This window comes from Cygnus atratus, chromosome Z (genome assembly GCF_013377495.2).
Source record: "Cygnus atratus isolate AKBS03 ecotype Queensland, Australia chromosome Z, CAtr_DNAZoo_HiC_assembly, whole genome shotgun sequence".
NCBI lineage: Eukaryota > Metazoa > Chordata > Aves > Anseriformes > Anatidae > Cygnus > Cygnus atratus.
In genome coordinates, this window is record NC_066396.1 from 5689207 (window position 1) to 5708082 (window position 18876).

The 18876-nt window shown below is 37.9% G+C and overlaps 1 protein-coding gene across 1 annotated transcript in view; it reads right to left on the reverse strand.

Annotated features, from left to right (window-relative positions):
• Positions 1 to 6071: 6071 nt before the first annotated feature.
• PIK3C3 (phosphatidylinositol 3-kinase catalytic subunit type 3) overlaps positions 6072 to 18876 on the reverse strand; it is a 75248-nt gene continuing 62443 nt past the window's right edge. Inside the window, exons 24-25 of the mRNA XM_035559960.2 lie at positions 10415 to 10540; positions 6072 to 6868 (exon numbers count right to left, since the gene is read on the reverse strand). Of these exons, the coding sequence (XP_035415853.1) occupies positions 6854 to 6868; positions 10415 to 10540 (141 nt within the window). The 3' untranslated portion in view covers positions 6072 to 6853. The remainder of the gene's footprint in view (positions 6869 to 10414; positions 10541 to 18876) is intronic.

The following is an 18876-nucleotide window of genomic DNA, read 5'->3' on the forward strand; positions in this document are numbered from 1 at the left end:
GCAGACCAGGTTGCTCAAAGCCCCGTCCAGCCTGGCTTTGAACACTTCCAGGGATGGGGCATCCACAGCTTCTCTGGGCAGCCTGTGCCAGTGCCTCACCACCCTCTGAGTTCTGAGTTCTTAAATGTCTCCCTGGAGCATTCTTTTCTGCAGGCTAAACATCCCGAGCTCTCTCTTTCTTCATAGGAAAGATGCTCATCCTCGTAGCCCTCCTCTGGGCCCTCGTCTTTCTCGTGCTGGGGGCCCCTGACCTTGGAAAAGATAATTGCCCTGACCTGGGCACACCAGTAAGTGAGGCCTCACAAGGGCAGAGCAGAGGGGCACAATCCCCTCCCTCCACCTGCTGGCCACACCTCTGTTGATGCAGCCCAGGATGCAGTTGGCCTTCTGGGCTGCAAGCACACACTGCTGGCTCATGTAGAGACTTTTGTCCACCAGACAAGTCTCTCTCCACAAGGCTTTTCTCAATGAGTTCTTCTCCCACTCTGTGCTCATGTCTGGGATTGCCCCAACCCAGGTGCTGCACCTTGCACTTGGACTTGTTAATTCTTTCCCATCTTCTCAGTTAGGAAGCTACTTATATATGATTGTGCCAGAAAAGATACCTATTAAAAAAAAAAAAAAAGACATTTTTCTTTCACAATGTGGGTTCTTTGTCTAATCAGCCAGAAATGATGCATTAAGCAGACATGGGAGAGAAAAGGCTTTAGTTACAATTAACTTCACAGTCTGTTTCCAAGTGAAAGAAGACATTGAAGAAAGGACTGCACAAAACAATCTCTATTTTATTGATCAAGGACAGAAGCAGCAGTTTGTTTGGAAAGTGTATCTGTATGATTTACCTATTACATATTCCAAATCATGTTTAAACACCTATCAAGATAGGAAAGGTGCTGTTGTCCATCATCACTGTGAAGGTACACATTGGAGAAAACTGTTCAGCCTGCCTGTGGAAGAACCGATACCAGAGCTCCCCAGAGACCCCCACATTGGCTCAATCCTCCCTTGTCACTTTACTTATTGTCTGTCACAGTTTATGAATAGTAAATCCTCCCCTTGAACAACTCTATAAAATCATCATCTTCCAATCCGTCAGCACTGATGAGAAGGATGGGGAAAAAATTTGGATAAACACACTTCTGTGAAGGGAAGGAATTCAAATTGGTTTTGCTATGTTTTGCACAACCTCTAATTGTGGAGAGGTTTTTTTTTGGAATGCAAGTACCTTACTGTCACAAAGCTTAATCCACTTTGAAAGGATCATTCCACACACCAGCTTAACTGATTAACATCCGTGAGTAGATGAGCTATGAACTCCTCTCCAAGGAACACTCCTGCAGTTTCAGGTTAGAATCTGTGCGGGTGAACTACTTCACGGCTCAGTACTCTAGAGAAAACTACCATTAGGGATTTTCCTCTCCAAAGAGAAATTTCTTCCCCTAAGGAAGAGTCCCTTCTAAATCACAGAAGCTTGGAAGGACAGGAGGACACCAATATTGTACTTTAAGCAGACTCACTATTACAAAGAATCATCACATCAGCTGGAGGGGTTAAAAAAATCTATTTTAACACAATCTACCTGCAATCTGTTTTCAATTACTCCCTTAAGACTCCTTAGACGTACGCACTTCAGATACTTCATAATAACTGCTGTATTTTCCATCCACTGATGATACTAGGTCTTCTACGTAAAACCTCTGCTGACTGCAAAAGAAGTGCCATTTAGCAACATCACTCCTCTTTGCTACAAAGACATCACGAGGCAGTGCTAAGATTCACATTCTCTGCTCCTCCTTCCCCTTTCCAAAGCTATTATTCCCCCAAAGACTTACAAAAGTGCACACAAAAAGGCAAGATAACTGTCTATAGGAACAGGCACATCTCCTGCTAAAGAATATATGACCTTTATATTAAAGCTAAGAGCCCCTCCTTTTTTTTTTTTTTTTTCCCTTCTCCCCATGAAATATATATTTGCAATTACTGCTTGAAGACATACATACACCCCGGAATAAAAAAAAAAAAAAAAAAAAAAGGAGAAATTTGCACCGCTTTCTGCTCTGGCAATTGAAAATAACCACGATGACAGTGCATAAGTAGGGGAGGGAAAAGGAAAAGGAACTATTTCATTGGCTTCCCTCACTTTCAAACCCAACAGAAAGACCAGAGATTACAGGAAAAAAGAAAATGAGGGTGAGACCACGAAAGGCATGAATGCCAGTAGGCAAATAAAGAACTCACAAGCCGGCTTTCTAACACTTTTTGTCCCTAGTTATAGAAAATACAAATGTTGGGTAAAACAATTCCTTAGCAAAACTATTTTCTGTCTGTTGTATTTATTTTTTCTCTGTAATGCTTCCTGGAGAGATTTAACAGGATGATTTTTGACAGGTTACTCTGTGACTCAGCTGGATGGTTTTCTACCAACTACTGCTTCATGCTTTGATACATATAACGGAGCTCACATCCTGACTCTATGTAAAATTTTGTGCGTATTCAAACACACTCTCTCCATGTATATGTACAAATACTTGTTCAGGGTGAAACTGCTGTCTGACATTCCCCTGGGAGCCTTCCTCTATGATCTATCTTTGTGAAACATGTAGGGATTTCACCTTTAAGACTCGCAGCATCCCTCAAGTCAAAATTGGCAGTAGTTATTCAAGGGATTCAGAATTTATTGGAGACAGACACATAACGTGCTCACAGTACTAGATTACATACAGCCATGATAGAAAACCTGTTAAACTAAGCATTTTTTACTCCTCTTAGTCAAGGTTTCAGACTAACGTACTGAAAGATAACCCTTCATTTAAAATAAAATAGATAATTCCTCCCAAATTCTACTTTTGTTTTGCTTTAAATAATGTTGCATACAATGCTAAGAGCTATTAGAATTTACAAAATCAAGTTGAAATCAAGAACTTATTTTGGGTATCAGGATTTAAAATATATTTAATAAAAACAACTATATTGATGTGTGGACTTCCAAGAACAATTTTCAATGATATTTGATGTTTATCATATAATACTTTAAGTAATAAACTTACCTACAACTAATATATTTTAGCAGTCAGCCCGAAGACAGTCATTTCTTGGATCAGAGACACACCTGGACGGTTTGTTAGCACTCAGCTGGTGTTTATTAAATTGTTAGGAAAATATACTGAAAAAATGTGTGGTCATTTGACAAGTAGAAAGGGATAGATACTAGTTGTTTCTCTTTCACTGACTCACACAACCTTTTTGATTTCTGCAACATAGATTCTTCATTCATAATGTGATTTACAGTGAAATCAGTGTTTCCTAAGCCTCACATATCATACTTAGATCTCATTTTGGATTCACGTGCTAACGTTTATAACTGAGTTAATGTACAGTTTTTATAGGTTGCCGCACAGTCCAGCATACGAACAGGTTATTATATTCATTTTAAACCAGATGACATAGTGAAAACCCTGTATTCATTGGTAGTGTTCATAAAAGTTACATTTAACACTTTATAAATATACTTGAAAAGTGCTGTATGGTCAGGTTGATGATGTCTTCTGGGTTAATAACAAGGAGTCATCCTTGGCCTGTCTGGTCAAGTGGTGCAGCCAGCCTCAAGCCTACATGTTTTCATAATTACTCTTATGCAGGGAGAACAACAAAGATCAACACTTGGAGTAGAGACAAGTAACAATGATCAACACTTGGAGTACAGCCTGCCATTAGTACATGGCTCACATAACTATGAGGCTTTTATCTCTGGTGCAGTACAGACTTCAACAAATCCATTGATCAGTGGAGATCAAACTCTCAACTAGCAAGTGAATCACCAGTTGGAAAATAGGAAATTCAGTATGCGTGTCCCTCTCAGATGCCATCCTTCAAGTCTTAAATCCATGTGGTCTGCAGCAGCCACATCCTCAAGGTTATGCAGGGCTTCGCACAGATTCCCAGTCCAGAGGGGTTGTTAAAGTGTACCATTTAGACACTGCTCAGACAACCCTCAAATACCTTTTAGGAAGCCGTCTGTAGTACAGCCTGTTAATTCTCTCATCCTGCAGATCAGTGTCAATCACCATAAGAGAATCATGGCCCAGTTTCACTGGTGAAGCTCAAGACGACAACACTACAGAATTCCAAAGCCCAGGGACACCAGAAGGTTCAAATGCCAGAGTGTACCTTGGCTGTTGCTGCTTACCATTTTTTAGCACTGGACTGAAGCTTGCATTTTGACAGACAGAGAGTATTTTCTTCCACGTGCTCAATGCCTGTGTGCAGCAGGACAACAGCTATATTGATGGACCACAGGACAGACGATTCTGAGATCCCAGCTGGCTGGCAGGTGGGGTATTGCAGTCAGGCGCAATGACTGCCGTAATGTGTACAACCTGTGTTAGGGTGCTAGTAATTTTCTTTCACATGGGTCTCAACACCGCTCTGTTTGTGTATGCCTGGCCCTGCCCAGCACTTACAGCCTTGTGACAGGACACAGGTAAGTCCACCTGCACACTCATATCTCAGAGTAGAAGAACAATATGATGAACAGCGTTCTCCTAGCTGTGAGGACTCCTGCACCTCAACCAACTTGCAAACATACACTTTCTCTTCACCCTTTCCAACCAATACACCTCCATCAACCACTCTCCCCTTTGCTTTGGACATCTGTGAAAAAAACCTAGAAACATCAATCTTCTTTATACATCACAAATGTTTCTCACCTTGAAGGTTCCCAGAACCTTTTACTCTGAATTGCACTTCCAGTTTTCTTTGTAGCAGGTCACAGAGCGCGAATAGTTTAACTGACACCCTGAACCAGAACTCTTGCACTGCTTAACAGACTGGAAATGAATTCACTAACATGCATCGAAGTATAACCACTATGGACCTTCCTGAAACATGATTGTAAAATTTAAAAAATTGTATTACTCAGTGCTGTGAATATAAACTCTTAGTAAATAGCCAAGTATCTTCATCACAAGACAGAGAAGGACAAAGTCTCCTATGACAGAAATGGGAAACTGTCCCTGATTTCGGGGTTGATTGCTGCACTGCATGTGAATACCGTAGAACTAAGCCTGGAGCAAGTTCTCTCTACTGCTAAATATCTCCTTCTGAAGTTTTCTTCAAAAGAACTGGAGGAAAAATTAAGAATATATAAAGTGCAAAGGACTGGGGATCAAAGTGAAGAGCTGAGATGAATGAAGTGTGGCTACATCACACAAATCAACAAATTGTGTGAGCAAATTGTGTGATGGCCCTTCAAAAACAAATTTTTTAAAAAGTGGTTTTTTTTTGGTACAATATTCTCTAAGTAGCTGAAAATCCCAACCTCTCAGAAACACCTTAGGAAAATACCAAAAAAGTTCTGCATGTAAGATGAAACAATAGGAAATAAAAGCAGTAGAGAAATCCATATTTCTGCCAGATGAAGCAAGAATAAAAAACAAAAACACCCCACAATGATAATTAGTGCTCCTCCAAAGAGGAGTCAGCTAAAGATTGTAGGTACTGCGGTGCCCCCTCTGCAGCAGTTTTGCCAGCTAACACAAACATTAAGTAACAAGAGTAATATAGATCCTACTAAGTAGCACCTTATGTGGAGAAGAGGTGCTGAAACAATGTTGTGTTTAACTAGCAAATTTGGTAATATACTGAAATAACTAAGGGCCTATTACAGCCTTTAGTGGATTTTCCTCTATCAAAGCACTTCTTGTGTTTGCTAGCAGAATCAGCAAAGAGCAACACTTGATTCACAAACACCAGATTCGGATTCAAATCAGTCCTTCTTATGTTCATAACTGGGAGGACTTTCCTCCTGACAAACAAAAAAAGGAGTGTAAGTGCACTCTTTCAAAAGATCCACACATTTATGAAGAGCTAATCACACTGTTGATTATTCAAAACAGATTCATTATGCACTTAACATGTGGCACAGAAGTCATTTGATCAGTGGCCTTATTCCCGAATCAAACAAACTCAGTAGTGAAAATCCTTGCAGAAAGCCAAGAGTTATGAACAGAATCCTCCAGCATGCCATGTCTCAGCAGGTAAGATGAAAAAGACAAAACAGAATACCTCAAGACTGCAACAACAAAGAGTTTATTAGTCATGAATATATAATTGCTGTACAGAAAACATTTGTATTTAAAGTGTGAAATACTGAACGCCTCACTGTGCATCCTGGTTGCTGAGCCTGTTAGTGATGATTTAATTGACTGTGTACAGCCGATGAACTTATCAGCACTTAAAAACATTTTTGTAAGCAGGGAAGAAATGATTGTCCTTTCTAAACGATGACGTTGTCCAAGGTGAGAAATAAAGGAACACACGAATCATATTTAAAACTTACACAAGGATTAAAGTTAGTAGGAGGGGAGGAGAGGAGATTAACGTGGTTTCGTGTTCTTCTCCACTGAAGAACTGTAGCCTCACTGCTGCACTTTGTACATACACATATTCAGTATAGCAATGATTTCCATTTGTAAATAAAATATTTTAACAGGTACAAGAATCTACCATCAAATCCAGCCTCTTCCAGTTATCTTTGGCTTGGGAGGAAGTTGCTCACTTCAACCTTTGAGGCTGACATTTTTCTTAGAAAGAAATGCCATTATATCTGAGCCTGAAGGATGGTATAAATAAACATTCTCCTTTTTTTTTTTTTTTTTTTAAAATGGTTATTTTTAAACCTTTAAAGAAATGAGACTCAAAAAGCTTCTCTGCCTCCTGAGCTCTCGGTTCTCCATGCTACCAAATCGGCAGCTTTTGCCTTCCAAAACTGTTTAATGAAGTCCACAAGGGCTTGAGAAAGTCTCTTTCTTGAGCATTTGCTGAGGCTTGTTTCCATCACAGGAAAGCAAAGGGCTTATTTTCTCCAATACTACAAGGGAAGAAAAAACAGAATGGAATTTATTCAACCTGGCTTATTCTCACAGACCAAAAGTTATGTGTAAATTGAACTGGGTTTAAAAACCATTGAACACAACCCTTCAGGAGACAAGACCATTTGGAAACCAACACTGTCTGACACTGGACACAGTTTCATCCAATATACACAGTCCTGGTAGTAGATTTTCCACCTGTTTTATTTTCAGCATGCAAGACAAGCTTCTCCAAAAGGAGAAAAACAGAAGCCCTGCTATGAGTGAAAGGAACCACAGCAGCATTGGACCACAGCTTCCGAATATCCTAAAACCTTTTTGCGTTTACAGTTTAAATTGAGTTTGCTCCTTAAAGAGCAACTGCCTATTAGTACAACCTCAATTGCAATACTATATTTTAGGTGGGACACCCCTCATCTCCCAAGTTTTCACTCTTTAAAAGTCACTGATTGCTACATGGTTGCTATATATCATAGATGAAAATGGTGATTAATTAGAAGGTATTGGAAAGAGTGTAACCTGAGCATGACATAAATGGTATGGAATAAGGGGTGGATATCTGTCCTGGTTTCAGTTAGGACAGAGTTAATTTTCCTCCTAGTAGCTGGCAGGGTGCTATGTTTTGGATTAGAATGAGAAGAGCGCTGATAACATGCTGATGTTTTAATTGTTGTAGAGCAGTGCTTACACCAAGCCAAGGACTTTTCAGCTTCTCGCTCTGTCCTGCTAGCGAGCAGGCTAGGGATGCAGCAGGAGCTGGGAGGGGACAGACCCAGGACAGCTGACCCAAACTGGCCAAAGGGGTATTCCATACCATCTGATGTCATGCTGAACAATATATAGGGGTGGCTAGCCGGGGTGGAGGGGGGGGCCGGCTGCTCGGGGATAGGCTGGGCATCGGTCAACGGGTGGTGAGCAATTGCATTGTGCATCACTTATTTCGTACACATTATTACTATTAATACTATTATTATTATTATTATTATTATTATTGTTGTTGTTGTTGTTATTCTTTTCCCTGTCTTAATAAACTGTCTTTATCTCAACTCACAGACTTCACTTTCCGGTTTCTCTCCCCCATCCCGGAGAGGGAGGGGGGAGGGTGAGCGAACGGCTGTGTGGTGTTTGGCTGCCAGCCGGGCTAAACCACAACACTCATCTTGAGCAGTTGAGCAGTATTATACCATGCCATTAACTTGTTCTAAATGTTAAGTTTATTTACTTTTGAGACAAGTTTGTTGATAACCATTAAGAAGGAAACAAATAAATAGCACATAAAAGGGCCTGTAAAATATCTAGTATGACAATAAATTAGAGATACATTAGAAACTAAAGGCTTCATAACAGAGCTTTGAATTGAACATGATTTATAATATTGTTATGAAAGAACATGGCTAAGTCGGTGCCAAAATATCTAAGAGTGCTTTACTGAAGAGCTCCACTTTCACAGAGAGTGACACGGAACGCTCACACAATGGTCACTACAATAACCAACCTTATTAAAAAGTGCTTAACTATCGCAGTAGATATCACAGATTCCCTGTAGACCTATTCTGAAGGAAGCAGGATAATAAATATCTATTGATAAATTTAAAGAAAAACATGCTTAAGAGCATTTCAAATGAAAAATTGTGTGGCTTTAGGTCCAAATTTGCTATTTAAGCAGGTGTAATTATACCCGCATAGTTTTTTTTTTTGTTTTTTTTTGAGACAGTTTTTCTTACTATTTAGAGCAAGGCCATTGGTAATTCAGTGCAGCATTATACAGGAACAAATTGAAAGCTTCAATTGGCCATTGTGTAAGATGACCGCTTTACTACAAATTCAATTATGCATTAATTGTTCATTTGTTCAACAATTTAAAGACTCTGAAGACTTCAGCAGCAAATTCCTCTAACAAAGACAGTCTCAGAAAAAAGGTAATGATTTTGACTAATGAAATACTAAATATCACTACAAAGTGTCCTACCTCACTTGTAGTATAAAGATAATAGACTTATTACATTTAATTTTGATGGATTTTTGTTATTATATTTTTTTTTTAATACACGAACACGTTTCAGAATCTTAATACATGTCAACTGCCAATTCATTTGTGACTTATTTTTGTGTCCTCCTCACGCTGATACTACCCAATGTTCTTGCAAGGGGAAGCCTGCAACTGTAGCTATTTACAGAATATGAATGAAGGCAGTAATTAGAACTCCAAAACTAGCAGAATCCTACAGTGCATAAGGTTAAAAATGCCTTAAGCATTTAAAATAACACATTTTTGTTCACATTTTAATGTGCAATTTCATGTGATCCCAGGAGAGAAAAAGGATAGCTAAAAGGACACAGGTGTCAAACTCTACAGCACCACATAGAGAGAGTTCACAACCTCATGAAAAACAGCTTGTTACTTAAAACACCCTTCCGTGGATCTACAATCCTTGGGTTCAAATTCTTAGTTACTTTACCTATTCTGAACAAATCTGTCTTGCAATTTTAAAAGCAATTGTAAGTGTTGAAGAAAGGTCAAGCGAGTATACATCTTGAATGGAGAAAGGAAAGGTCACCTAAATCAAATCCATGAACTTTGACTTATTAATACAGCTTCACAAATGCATTAACAATTATCTGGGACAGACTGGCAGTCACCTAAAACCAATGAAGTAAAAAAGACGTCTTAGGAAAAGTGACTGTCAGTATGTCATTAAAAGAAAGGTCTAGGCGCATATTGGAGTCACTTAATTTTAATCTTGAATTTTTGTAATGGCCTTGTTTATTTTTAAAAACCTGAGGTAGATGCTAGAGTTTTTCACTTTCTCTTATGAAATTACCATCCTACATCCTATGACCGAAGTAATCCATAAGGAATAACAATTTTTGCAATACTTTCGTGTAATTACTCTTTTTTCTCCCACACTGTGCAAAAGATCACCCTTGTTAAATACACATGCAGAAAGATGTTTTTACTTTTTACCCTGCATTGTAACGAAGTTCTTCAAAATAAAAAATCGATTTGCAGGAAACAATAGATTAGTTGGAAGACCTTCAGCAAAACAGATAGCCCAAAACAGATAGCCATAGAAACTGAGAAGTGTTTTTATCAGATTTTGATCAGTTTTGAATGAAATTTTTCAATTTTATTTCTTGTCATGAGCCTAATACTTAAGGCAAATAGCATAATACCTTAAATCCCTCATAAATACAAACTAGCCAGAGAGCTTTAAGGAAGAAGCATTATAAATTCAAAAACGAAATTTGAATAACAACTTTCAATGTAAGATTTTTTTCCTCCTCTCATGGAACCCAACCTTCCAATTTGCAGTTCTTACCCCTGGTAAGATGACCAGTTACATTCCACTTGGCATGTTTGCCAAGAAGTTTAAAATAATTTTCTAGTACCACTGCAAGCTTGCTCTCCAGTCCTGGCAGCAAGAACACTTAACTTGTATGAACTACAACATCATTAACAATGAGCTCAAGTCTTGAATTTACTCCTCTGGACCTCTCACCTTACTCAGTTTTCAGTAAGACAACCAACTGAGAAGCTCTCTCACCTGTGCAAACTTATGTATCTGTTCCACCACAGCTGCAAAGAGGGCATGGACACTTTCATCAATTAGACTCTGCATATAATGGACAGCTTCTTCGTCAGACAGGTCCAAACGGAACTTGTCCTGCACCTGGAATGGGGTGGGGAGACAGAAAAGATGACAAATATGATTTCAATAGTTATAACATACACTATTGTATCAGACCTACCCAGTAGCAGACATGATTTAAGCTGTCAAAGTTCAGTAAAGAATCCTTATTTTACTTCTGAATTACAGCAGATTACTGGAAATTAACAACTTTTATTTAAAATGTCTGATTTTTAACTGTTTCATAAAAGTGAGCATTTAAATAAGCTAGAAACCCCTTCCAACCCTCCTCCATGAACAATCAATTGGAGACACTGCTACCCGCTACACTGATGTTTCTTTGACAATATATTTTAACTATTATAATTACTGCACCTACAACACATCTTGCTTGGTACTTGCAATTTCTCTAAGAATTAAAGCAGTATAATTAAGAATAGAGCACCAAGATCTACATTCCCCTATTACAGTCTTGGTAATGCCCTGATCCACGAATATTTACAAAGGTACAGTGGATGCCTGTTTGTGAATTCCAACTGATTCCATGGCAATTGTTGAGGACTGCTGCAGATGGCAAAATCTCATAAGCACCGTTACTACAAACATTTCTTTTAATATTCAGAACCTCTGTACATAGAACTGGCAAGAGCTTAAACAGTTTCAGAAAAAGAAACAACATTTTGCTTTTTGAGAGCCAAGTAAGTTTTGCAGACATGCCTTCTCCCTCAGAACACGAGAGGTAGATGCATAAGTAAGCATTTTGGATGAGTTCATGTAATTTGATGCACAGATTCAGTAAAGTGATAAAAATATCAAGGCATCATTTTCTCAGTTTTACGAAGTGATGTCTGTAAAGCAAGGTTTGCGAACAGGAATGGTGAGTGTTCAGATTTTTTCCAGGAAAAACAAATTTCTTGCATAACAATGCTAGCTATGGGAGCTCAATTTGGAAAGCCATTTGTGCTGTTCAAGAGCTCCTAGCAAGTCCATGATCTCCCTGAATAAAATTAAGGACACTAAGATCCCAGCATTCCCTTTGCGAAGTAGCACTGGTCACAATATAAAAATCGCTCAGCAAATTCCCATTACTTGCAGAAAATAGTTGCAGCCATCTAACCATTTCCTTTATGTTCATAATGGTAAATTTCAAAGGATGTGAGCTCTTGTAGAGACCGTTATATCCATCTACTCGATCTCTTGCATAATGAGCTAGGTAAAATAGTATAGACTTGATGCAAAAATTGTTTGATAATTTCCAGTTTATCTGTGACAATCTCTTTTACAGAGTCTCTACAGTGAGAAAGAATGCATCACATCCTAGGTAAACTGTTTCAATGATTAATTGCCTTGTTTAAAAATTGTGGCTTATTTCCTATTTAAACTTGTCCAATTTCCATCTCAAACAGTTGAGCTCATTATTTTTTTTTACATTATAGAACTGTCCATCACAGATATCTTTCACATAGGCAAATATCAAATGATTTAAGTTGCTTCTTAACCTTATCCTGGCTAAGACTGAAGAAACAGACTATGAGACAGAATCAAGTCTCTCCTGAATATTTTCCATTCATTTACCTTTACATATTGAAACAAAATACCAAATTATTTCAGCAATGTTCTTAATAAAGACATTAGTGAGATAGTATCACCTTCTCTTCCCCTTTTGCATTCTTTTTACACATCAAGGATACCACATAGACAACCGCCCTCTTTATGATAAGAAAATTCTCTGAGATATCAGTTAATTATTACTCTGCATCTTTTCCAAAGGCAAGGTATTTCAGAGGAGCACCCTTCAGTGCTACCATAAAAGCCTAAGTTAGCCTGCCAGGTACAGAAAGACAACACCACTTCACTCAAAATACAGTTGTAACTCTAAACATACTTCAAACATACTGCCACAAATTGAGTTCTTCTGCAACTTCAAAAAGTTTCATCAGTATGAAAGGCTAGATTAAGCTAAAAAATGTTCAAACTCCCAAGGAAGCAGATCACAGGGAGGGAATTAAAAGGTATTTCAGGCTAATTTTATACAACTTTCATTTTCATAACAAACATAAGAAAAAGTTTGTTATCTCCCATATATGTTAGAAGTTTGACAGTCAATAAAACATGCAGAAGAATCCAACTGAACTTGGACTACTCACACGCCTGCAATTATACACAAGCTTAAATACCTCCCCAAATGAGACCACAGACTTCTATCAAATCTTTTTTCATGCTTGTAGAAAAAGTGATGCAATGAGATTTTGCCAAAATTTCTAACTGCAGTTTCAAAAAAAAAAAAAACAAACCAAACCACTAATACTCTTAAAACTCTAGAACTCTAGTAATGGAGCACTTCAGCTGTTTTCTAATCCGTTCACAGAACAACTCAGTCCTGCAGTTACTGATGTTAAAATGCTGCTTTACTCTATGGGATTAAGAATTAAACTACTTCCCACCTTCCCCAGGAACAGACTGGCACACTGATATATGTGGAAAGAAATTTAGCCACTGCTAGACCCTAAAATCAGTTTGCAATTAACAGCAGGATCAAATGCTGCTGACCACTAGATCTTTGCCTGGAAGTTTTTCAGCACTGCAATTAAAAATGACTGCTGCAACCTAGCTGAGAAGAAACATGGCAAGATGACAAATTACCTCTTGAGCTGTAACAGCAGCAACAAGATTAATATATACTGACTTATGGTTCGTGTAACAAAACTAATAGTAATTGTTACCTGAAATCTCTCAGCTCCAAACTAAACGATATATTGTGAAAGATGGGGGTTTCTCACAGAGGAAGTGCAATTAGCAAGAGATTTCTGCATGGTGGTAGAAGGGAATTTGGGGGTCAAGTTCTGATGAGTTATACAATTATCTCATTTTACACATTTAAGAACAAAATTTCTCATTCTACACATTTAAGAAAAATGGTCACCATGAATGCATCAAAAACATCCCACCTGAATTATTTACCTGGAGTTCTCGTTTTGGCATTTGAATTAAATGAGTCTTGTTAGCTTGCTATTAGCATTGGTCGAAGAGGAAAGAAACATACTTGATGAATCTAGTTAAGCTTTTGTTTTGTTTCCAGAAAGGAAAGTTTAAAACCCCATACTGTATGCACACAATAACTTTAAACACATTCCTTTATGTCTCAACAGTAACCTTGAACATTTAAGGGTGAAAAGGCTGTATAAAGAATGACAGAACCCATGAAAATACTGACATTCAGCCTAAAGGTTTCAAATTGCCCACTTTCTATCCACCTGCACAGTGGATAATTTAGTCCTAAATACAGGGTAAAAGAAAATAAATGCAGAGTATATGAATTTACGTGACTAGGAATTTTATTGTAGCTCAGTTAAATTGGAAGTGTCCTGTAAGAAAGCTACTTAGAGACATCATGGTAGAGCTTGGTTTTCAAAGCAAAAGCAAAAGAAAATAAAAATCAGTAGGGGAAGAGGTAAAGATGAAGCATGAAGAAGAAAACATGGTGTGTGTGACTAGGTACAAGAGAGCAAAGCAGTAAGTATTTAAGTATTAATTTACCTTTGTCTGAATTGATGAAGGGTATATAAAACCTGACAATCACTTGCTGCAGAGTCATATAGAAGAGGAAGGAAACTTTGCAAAGTAACAAGCGAAAAAAAGGAAGATGTTCTATGGTATAACCATGAATAAATACCACTTTGCACCATGATTGTCCCATGTAAAATCACAGGCTTATCAGCTATGATAAGTTTGCTGGTGAAGCAAACTCGAGTGAAAAGCAGTACAAGAGGAGGAACTGGATACATAACAGCTTCTGCACCTTCCCCACATTAGAGGTCAACCACAGGTTGCAAACAACATAGTAACAGAAAGAGGGTGTTTGGTTTGTTGGGTTTGGTAACTGATACCGAAACATCAAAGGTCTTCCCACAGCCCGTAACTGTCACTCTCTGCAAAGAATTTCTCAGTATCTGCAGTGACTGAAGATTAAAGCATTAAATGAAAGGTCTTCCTTCTCTGTGCAAAGATAAACTCACACAGCACTTTTACTATCGTCTAAAACTGCATTTACATATTTTAATCAGGTCACAATTTGCAGCTATATTATGCTTTTATATTATGCTTTCTAGAATAGTTTAAACAAATGGAAAGGTGTTAACATTTTTTGCACATGGGTGGTAACCAAACAGTTGTCAGTTCTGACTACCCTTTTGCTGCAGAAATACCTGTGCTTCATTAGAAATGGAATCAAAATCAGAATTAATGCTCCCCCACCCTCCCAAAAAAGAAAATCAAGTAGTCACTTTACCCACGCATAGCAGAAAACCCAGGATCTTATAATGACGCAGCCTGATCAAAGCAAACAAACTAGAATCCCACCTGCTAACTTCTGGAGTAATTAAAAGGAGTCCCACAGCACAAGCATTGTTACTGGGAAGTAGAACATCATGAGAGATCAGACTACAGCAGGAATTAAACTATTTCATGCAAAATACTGATAATTCCCACCACATAATCCTGCACACCCAAACACCCCTTTCAAATATATGAAATTTCAAAGAAAATTAAACATTAGGTATATTTACATTTCATGTGACAACTCACTAGAAGGGAAGTTGCAAAGGTAACTCATATGGAAAGAAGATAACATCAACCAGAATAACAGACAGTTATCTGCTGGTAAATTCATACTTCACTTTTGCTTGAAGTGTCTTCAGAGAAAACTAAAAAGACTAATTTTCAAAACAGTATCAATGTGTTATATGAAGATCATTTCAGAGAAAACTCCACATCATGTCCACAGATCTCTGTACATTATGAAAATCTGGATGGCAGCATAGAGGAGACTATACTCAAAAGCCTAACCACCATATTAAAAGTCGTAGTAGAAGTGTTTAAGATAAGGGACAGGCCTCTGTTTTCTTCCAGCAAGTAAATCTCCAGGTTTGTCCTTCTCCCTTTTGCTATTTTGCATTTTTGGATGTGTGACAGGCCTGAGATTTAGAGATCATACACAAACTCAGTTCAGAAATACTGCCGGTGTAGTTAACCAATCTATGTTTCATGAACATTTGCAGCTATGATTGACATAATTACTGAGGAAAGTAGCAAAATATTTTGAGCTAACATCACACAGACATATGAAAACCCTTTCTCCACCCTATTCTTCTCAGACTAATTGCAAGTCAACCATTCCAAGACTGCTGGTTGCTCTAGTCTTATTCTTCCAGCACCATTAAGCAGCACTGCTGGTGTTTACTGCGACAACTAGCTAAGTAGCTAGTTATTGTGTAGTTTTATCACTCTAATATGGGATTGCTCTTTGCAAAGTCAGCTACTCAGATTGAATAGAAGCTTCAGTGTTCTTTTTGTTTGGGTCATAATATGCACCAACTACTATTAAAGCTCAAATAAAATAGTTGATAGCCAAAAAAGTAATGTTTAGTGAGGTTTTCATGATTTTTACTGTTTTGCCGTAAGATTGCTTCAAGAGTTAGCATTCAATGTACATGTAGCAGAAATGAGCACTAAATTCTTGGCTTAACCCTTATCACATTTCACCTATTTCAGCAAAGGGCTTTCCTGCTTTCCTTGCTGCTTGATTACAACACAGTCCAAACAACTCACTGTACAAACTCTTCAGATGCTCTATTTGAATGAATACTTTTATTTGAAGGACTATTCCAACAATAGCTTTTGTTTTCCAGGCTTTGATTTGAACAAAATGCACTTTCAAAACAAGCCTGTGCAGACTTCTATTTAAAAGAAACAGAACAAAACAAAAAACAGATTATAAACATTTATTATATTATTATATTATATTATTTATTATAACAGATAATAAAGACATTAGTGAGGATCTGTAAATTGAACTTCCAGAAAAATATGGGTTTTAGCTGACGCAATATGCAAAGATCACACTGTTCCTGTTCAGAATTTCATCATATTGGCCAAATAATTATGATCAAATGAACAGCATGATATAAAGCACCAGGAACCAGGAGTGTTCTTGCTCTCACTTCACTCTGTGAGGTTTATTCCAGCCTTTCTGGATTTCAAAATTAATATACATGCAGAATCAACAGCCTAGAAAGAGAAAAGCTGGGTGTGCAGCTGCAGCATCATTACCCAAATGGATAGAAAGATGAACGTCTGCCTAGGCAAAATGAGCTCAATGTCAATGTGACACTATTACAAAGAATAAACTTCCCCAGAAGAGGAAGTAAATATAAATACTGGAACAGACAGACTGATCAAGCAAAACTGAGTTTATTTCTCCTACAGAGAAATAATACTCCTCTTGACATTAATAAACCTCAGAAATGTTTCCTAGCTCCACCTTTCAAAAAACACTAGTATTTTCAGTTAGGTAAAAAGGGACAGATATCCACTGCAGTCTAAAAAGGAAGATCAGACAACAAATGAGAAACCTTTTCCTTTACACTGACTTGTGGACTTAACTCTCAATTATCCACTGACTGACTTCAGGGAGGAGGGAGAAAGAAGACAGGGAGTTTTACTACAACCTCACAAATTAAATCAGCATTAGAAACAAGCTGTCTCAAACTTTCTCTGCACCTCAAGTCACACTGTTTCTCTGTTTCAGCTTTTCTGCCTGTAAACAAGAATTACTTCACTTTGATGTGTTTAATGCAAAAGAAATAAAGCATGACTGTTTTCTCTTCTTCCCAGTTTCCAGACATTTCTACCACTTATTTCTCATCAGGTGTGGTGAGACGTAGTTAAAGGTTGCATAGATTTGGAAACACAAAGTGTTTTAAGTGCTACATTCTGTAAGAATAAAATTCCCCACTCCAATGAATCACGAGAATTTAACCTTTTCCTGTGTAAATCTAAAGGTGCTATCAAATCTGAACGGGGCTTTCTTAAACAAGTTGCCTTCCATCTACAATCCCTTTAAGCTCACCTATAAATGACACACTTGCAGCATCTTTGCAGCACCTTCTTTAAATCAATGGGCATCTGAAACACGGTTCAGTCAATTATAACACTGTCCTTTAATGCCTGCCAAGTTCTTTGTGTGCCAGTGAATCACTGGTCCCTGATGTTTTCTAATTTAAAGGTCAAACTTCCTATGAAGGACAGACAGAAGACATCTGGCTTTCCTGCAGAAAAATCAGATTTTTTTTTGTTGTTGTTGAGAGGTGACAATGCTGAATGCATTTGTTACATTGGAAGAGGGATGGCATACCTCCCCCTTACACAAAACTGGCTGCGTATTTGACTGCAGATTCTAGTTACCACTACTTAAAATTATAGCATTATATTATTTCAAAAAAGTAACAATTGACAATTAGCATTGCAGCTGCAAAGGAAATAAAAAGGCCAAGTAGCAGTGGCAGACAAAGGCACGTGGGGGGATTTGCATTATATCCTAAGTTATGCATTGACAAGTCAACATAAACAGATTTCAGCCCAGTCCTTTTCCTGAAAATTGAGATTTGGAAAAGAATAAACAAAGAGTGGAAAATTTAAAGGCAATTACCTCAGACGTCAGCGAAAGCAAGAGGCAAACTGGGGAGAACCTTCTGCTATTTTCCAATTTAATTTCATTTTGTAACATTTTTGAGCCAAAGGGGGTTCTCAGGGAAGCCGAAATCAAAGGGTAGCAGTAGGAGATGGTATCCTGACCCATGAGGTGAAGCACACTAGACACACTAGGTTTCTTTATGAATAGTATGGAGAGGACAAAACGAGATGAAAGGTTAAAAAAAGACAACTAATTTCAAGCTTTGCTGCTCCTTTTTCTTGGCCAAAAATTGACAAATGTTTTCAGGTTAAACAAAACATCAAGAATCTGAAGAGCATTTCTAAAGTTTTATGGGGTGAAGATAACCTGTATAGCTGGCAACCACTTTTCTGCTTTAATTTGCACACCCCGTCACCCCCCCATCCTTTTACTGGGAAAAATACTGATTGAAATTGGATTGAGGGAATTAAGTCAATAAAGCAAAACTTTCTTTCAATTTAAAGGTACTAGATGATCTACCTAGTGTTACTCGGTGCACACACTAGAAGTGGAGAGCTGGTAAAAAAATATTTTCTATACATGAAAGAATAATGGTGAAACTTGAAACCAAGAGCCTTCCTCCTCCCCCCAGCCCAGCCAATACTGACATTCATTTGCAGTTCAGTTTTAGGTGTGAGAAAGCACCATTAAGGTCAGCATTGGTTTAATTTCTAAACACAGATGTTATACAAAGCAAGTAAGAAGGTACTGTCAAATTGTGGTGTGTTCCAAATCCACAACTCCAGCTGTAATCATCAGAAGTTTCTGGTACATTTAACACTAACGAGAAGAAAATATCCAGTCTTCTCCCCCTGATAGGCAAAATCAGTTTGTGTAGAGCTTGCTCACTTTTGAACAAGAAGAATGT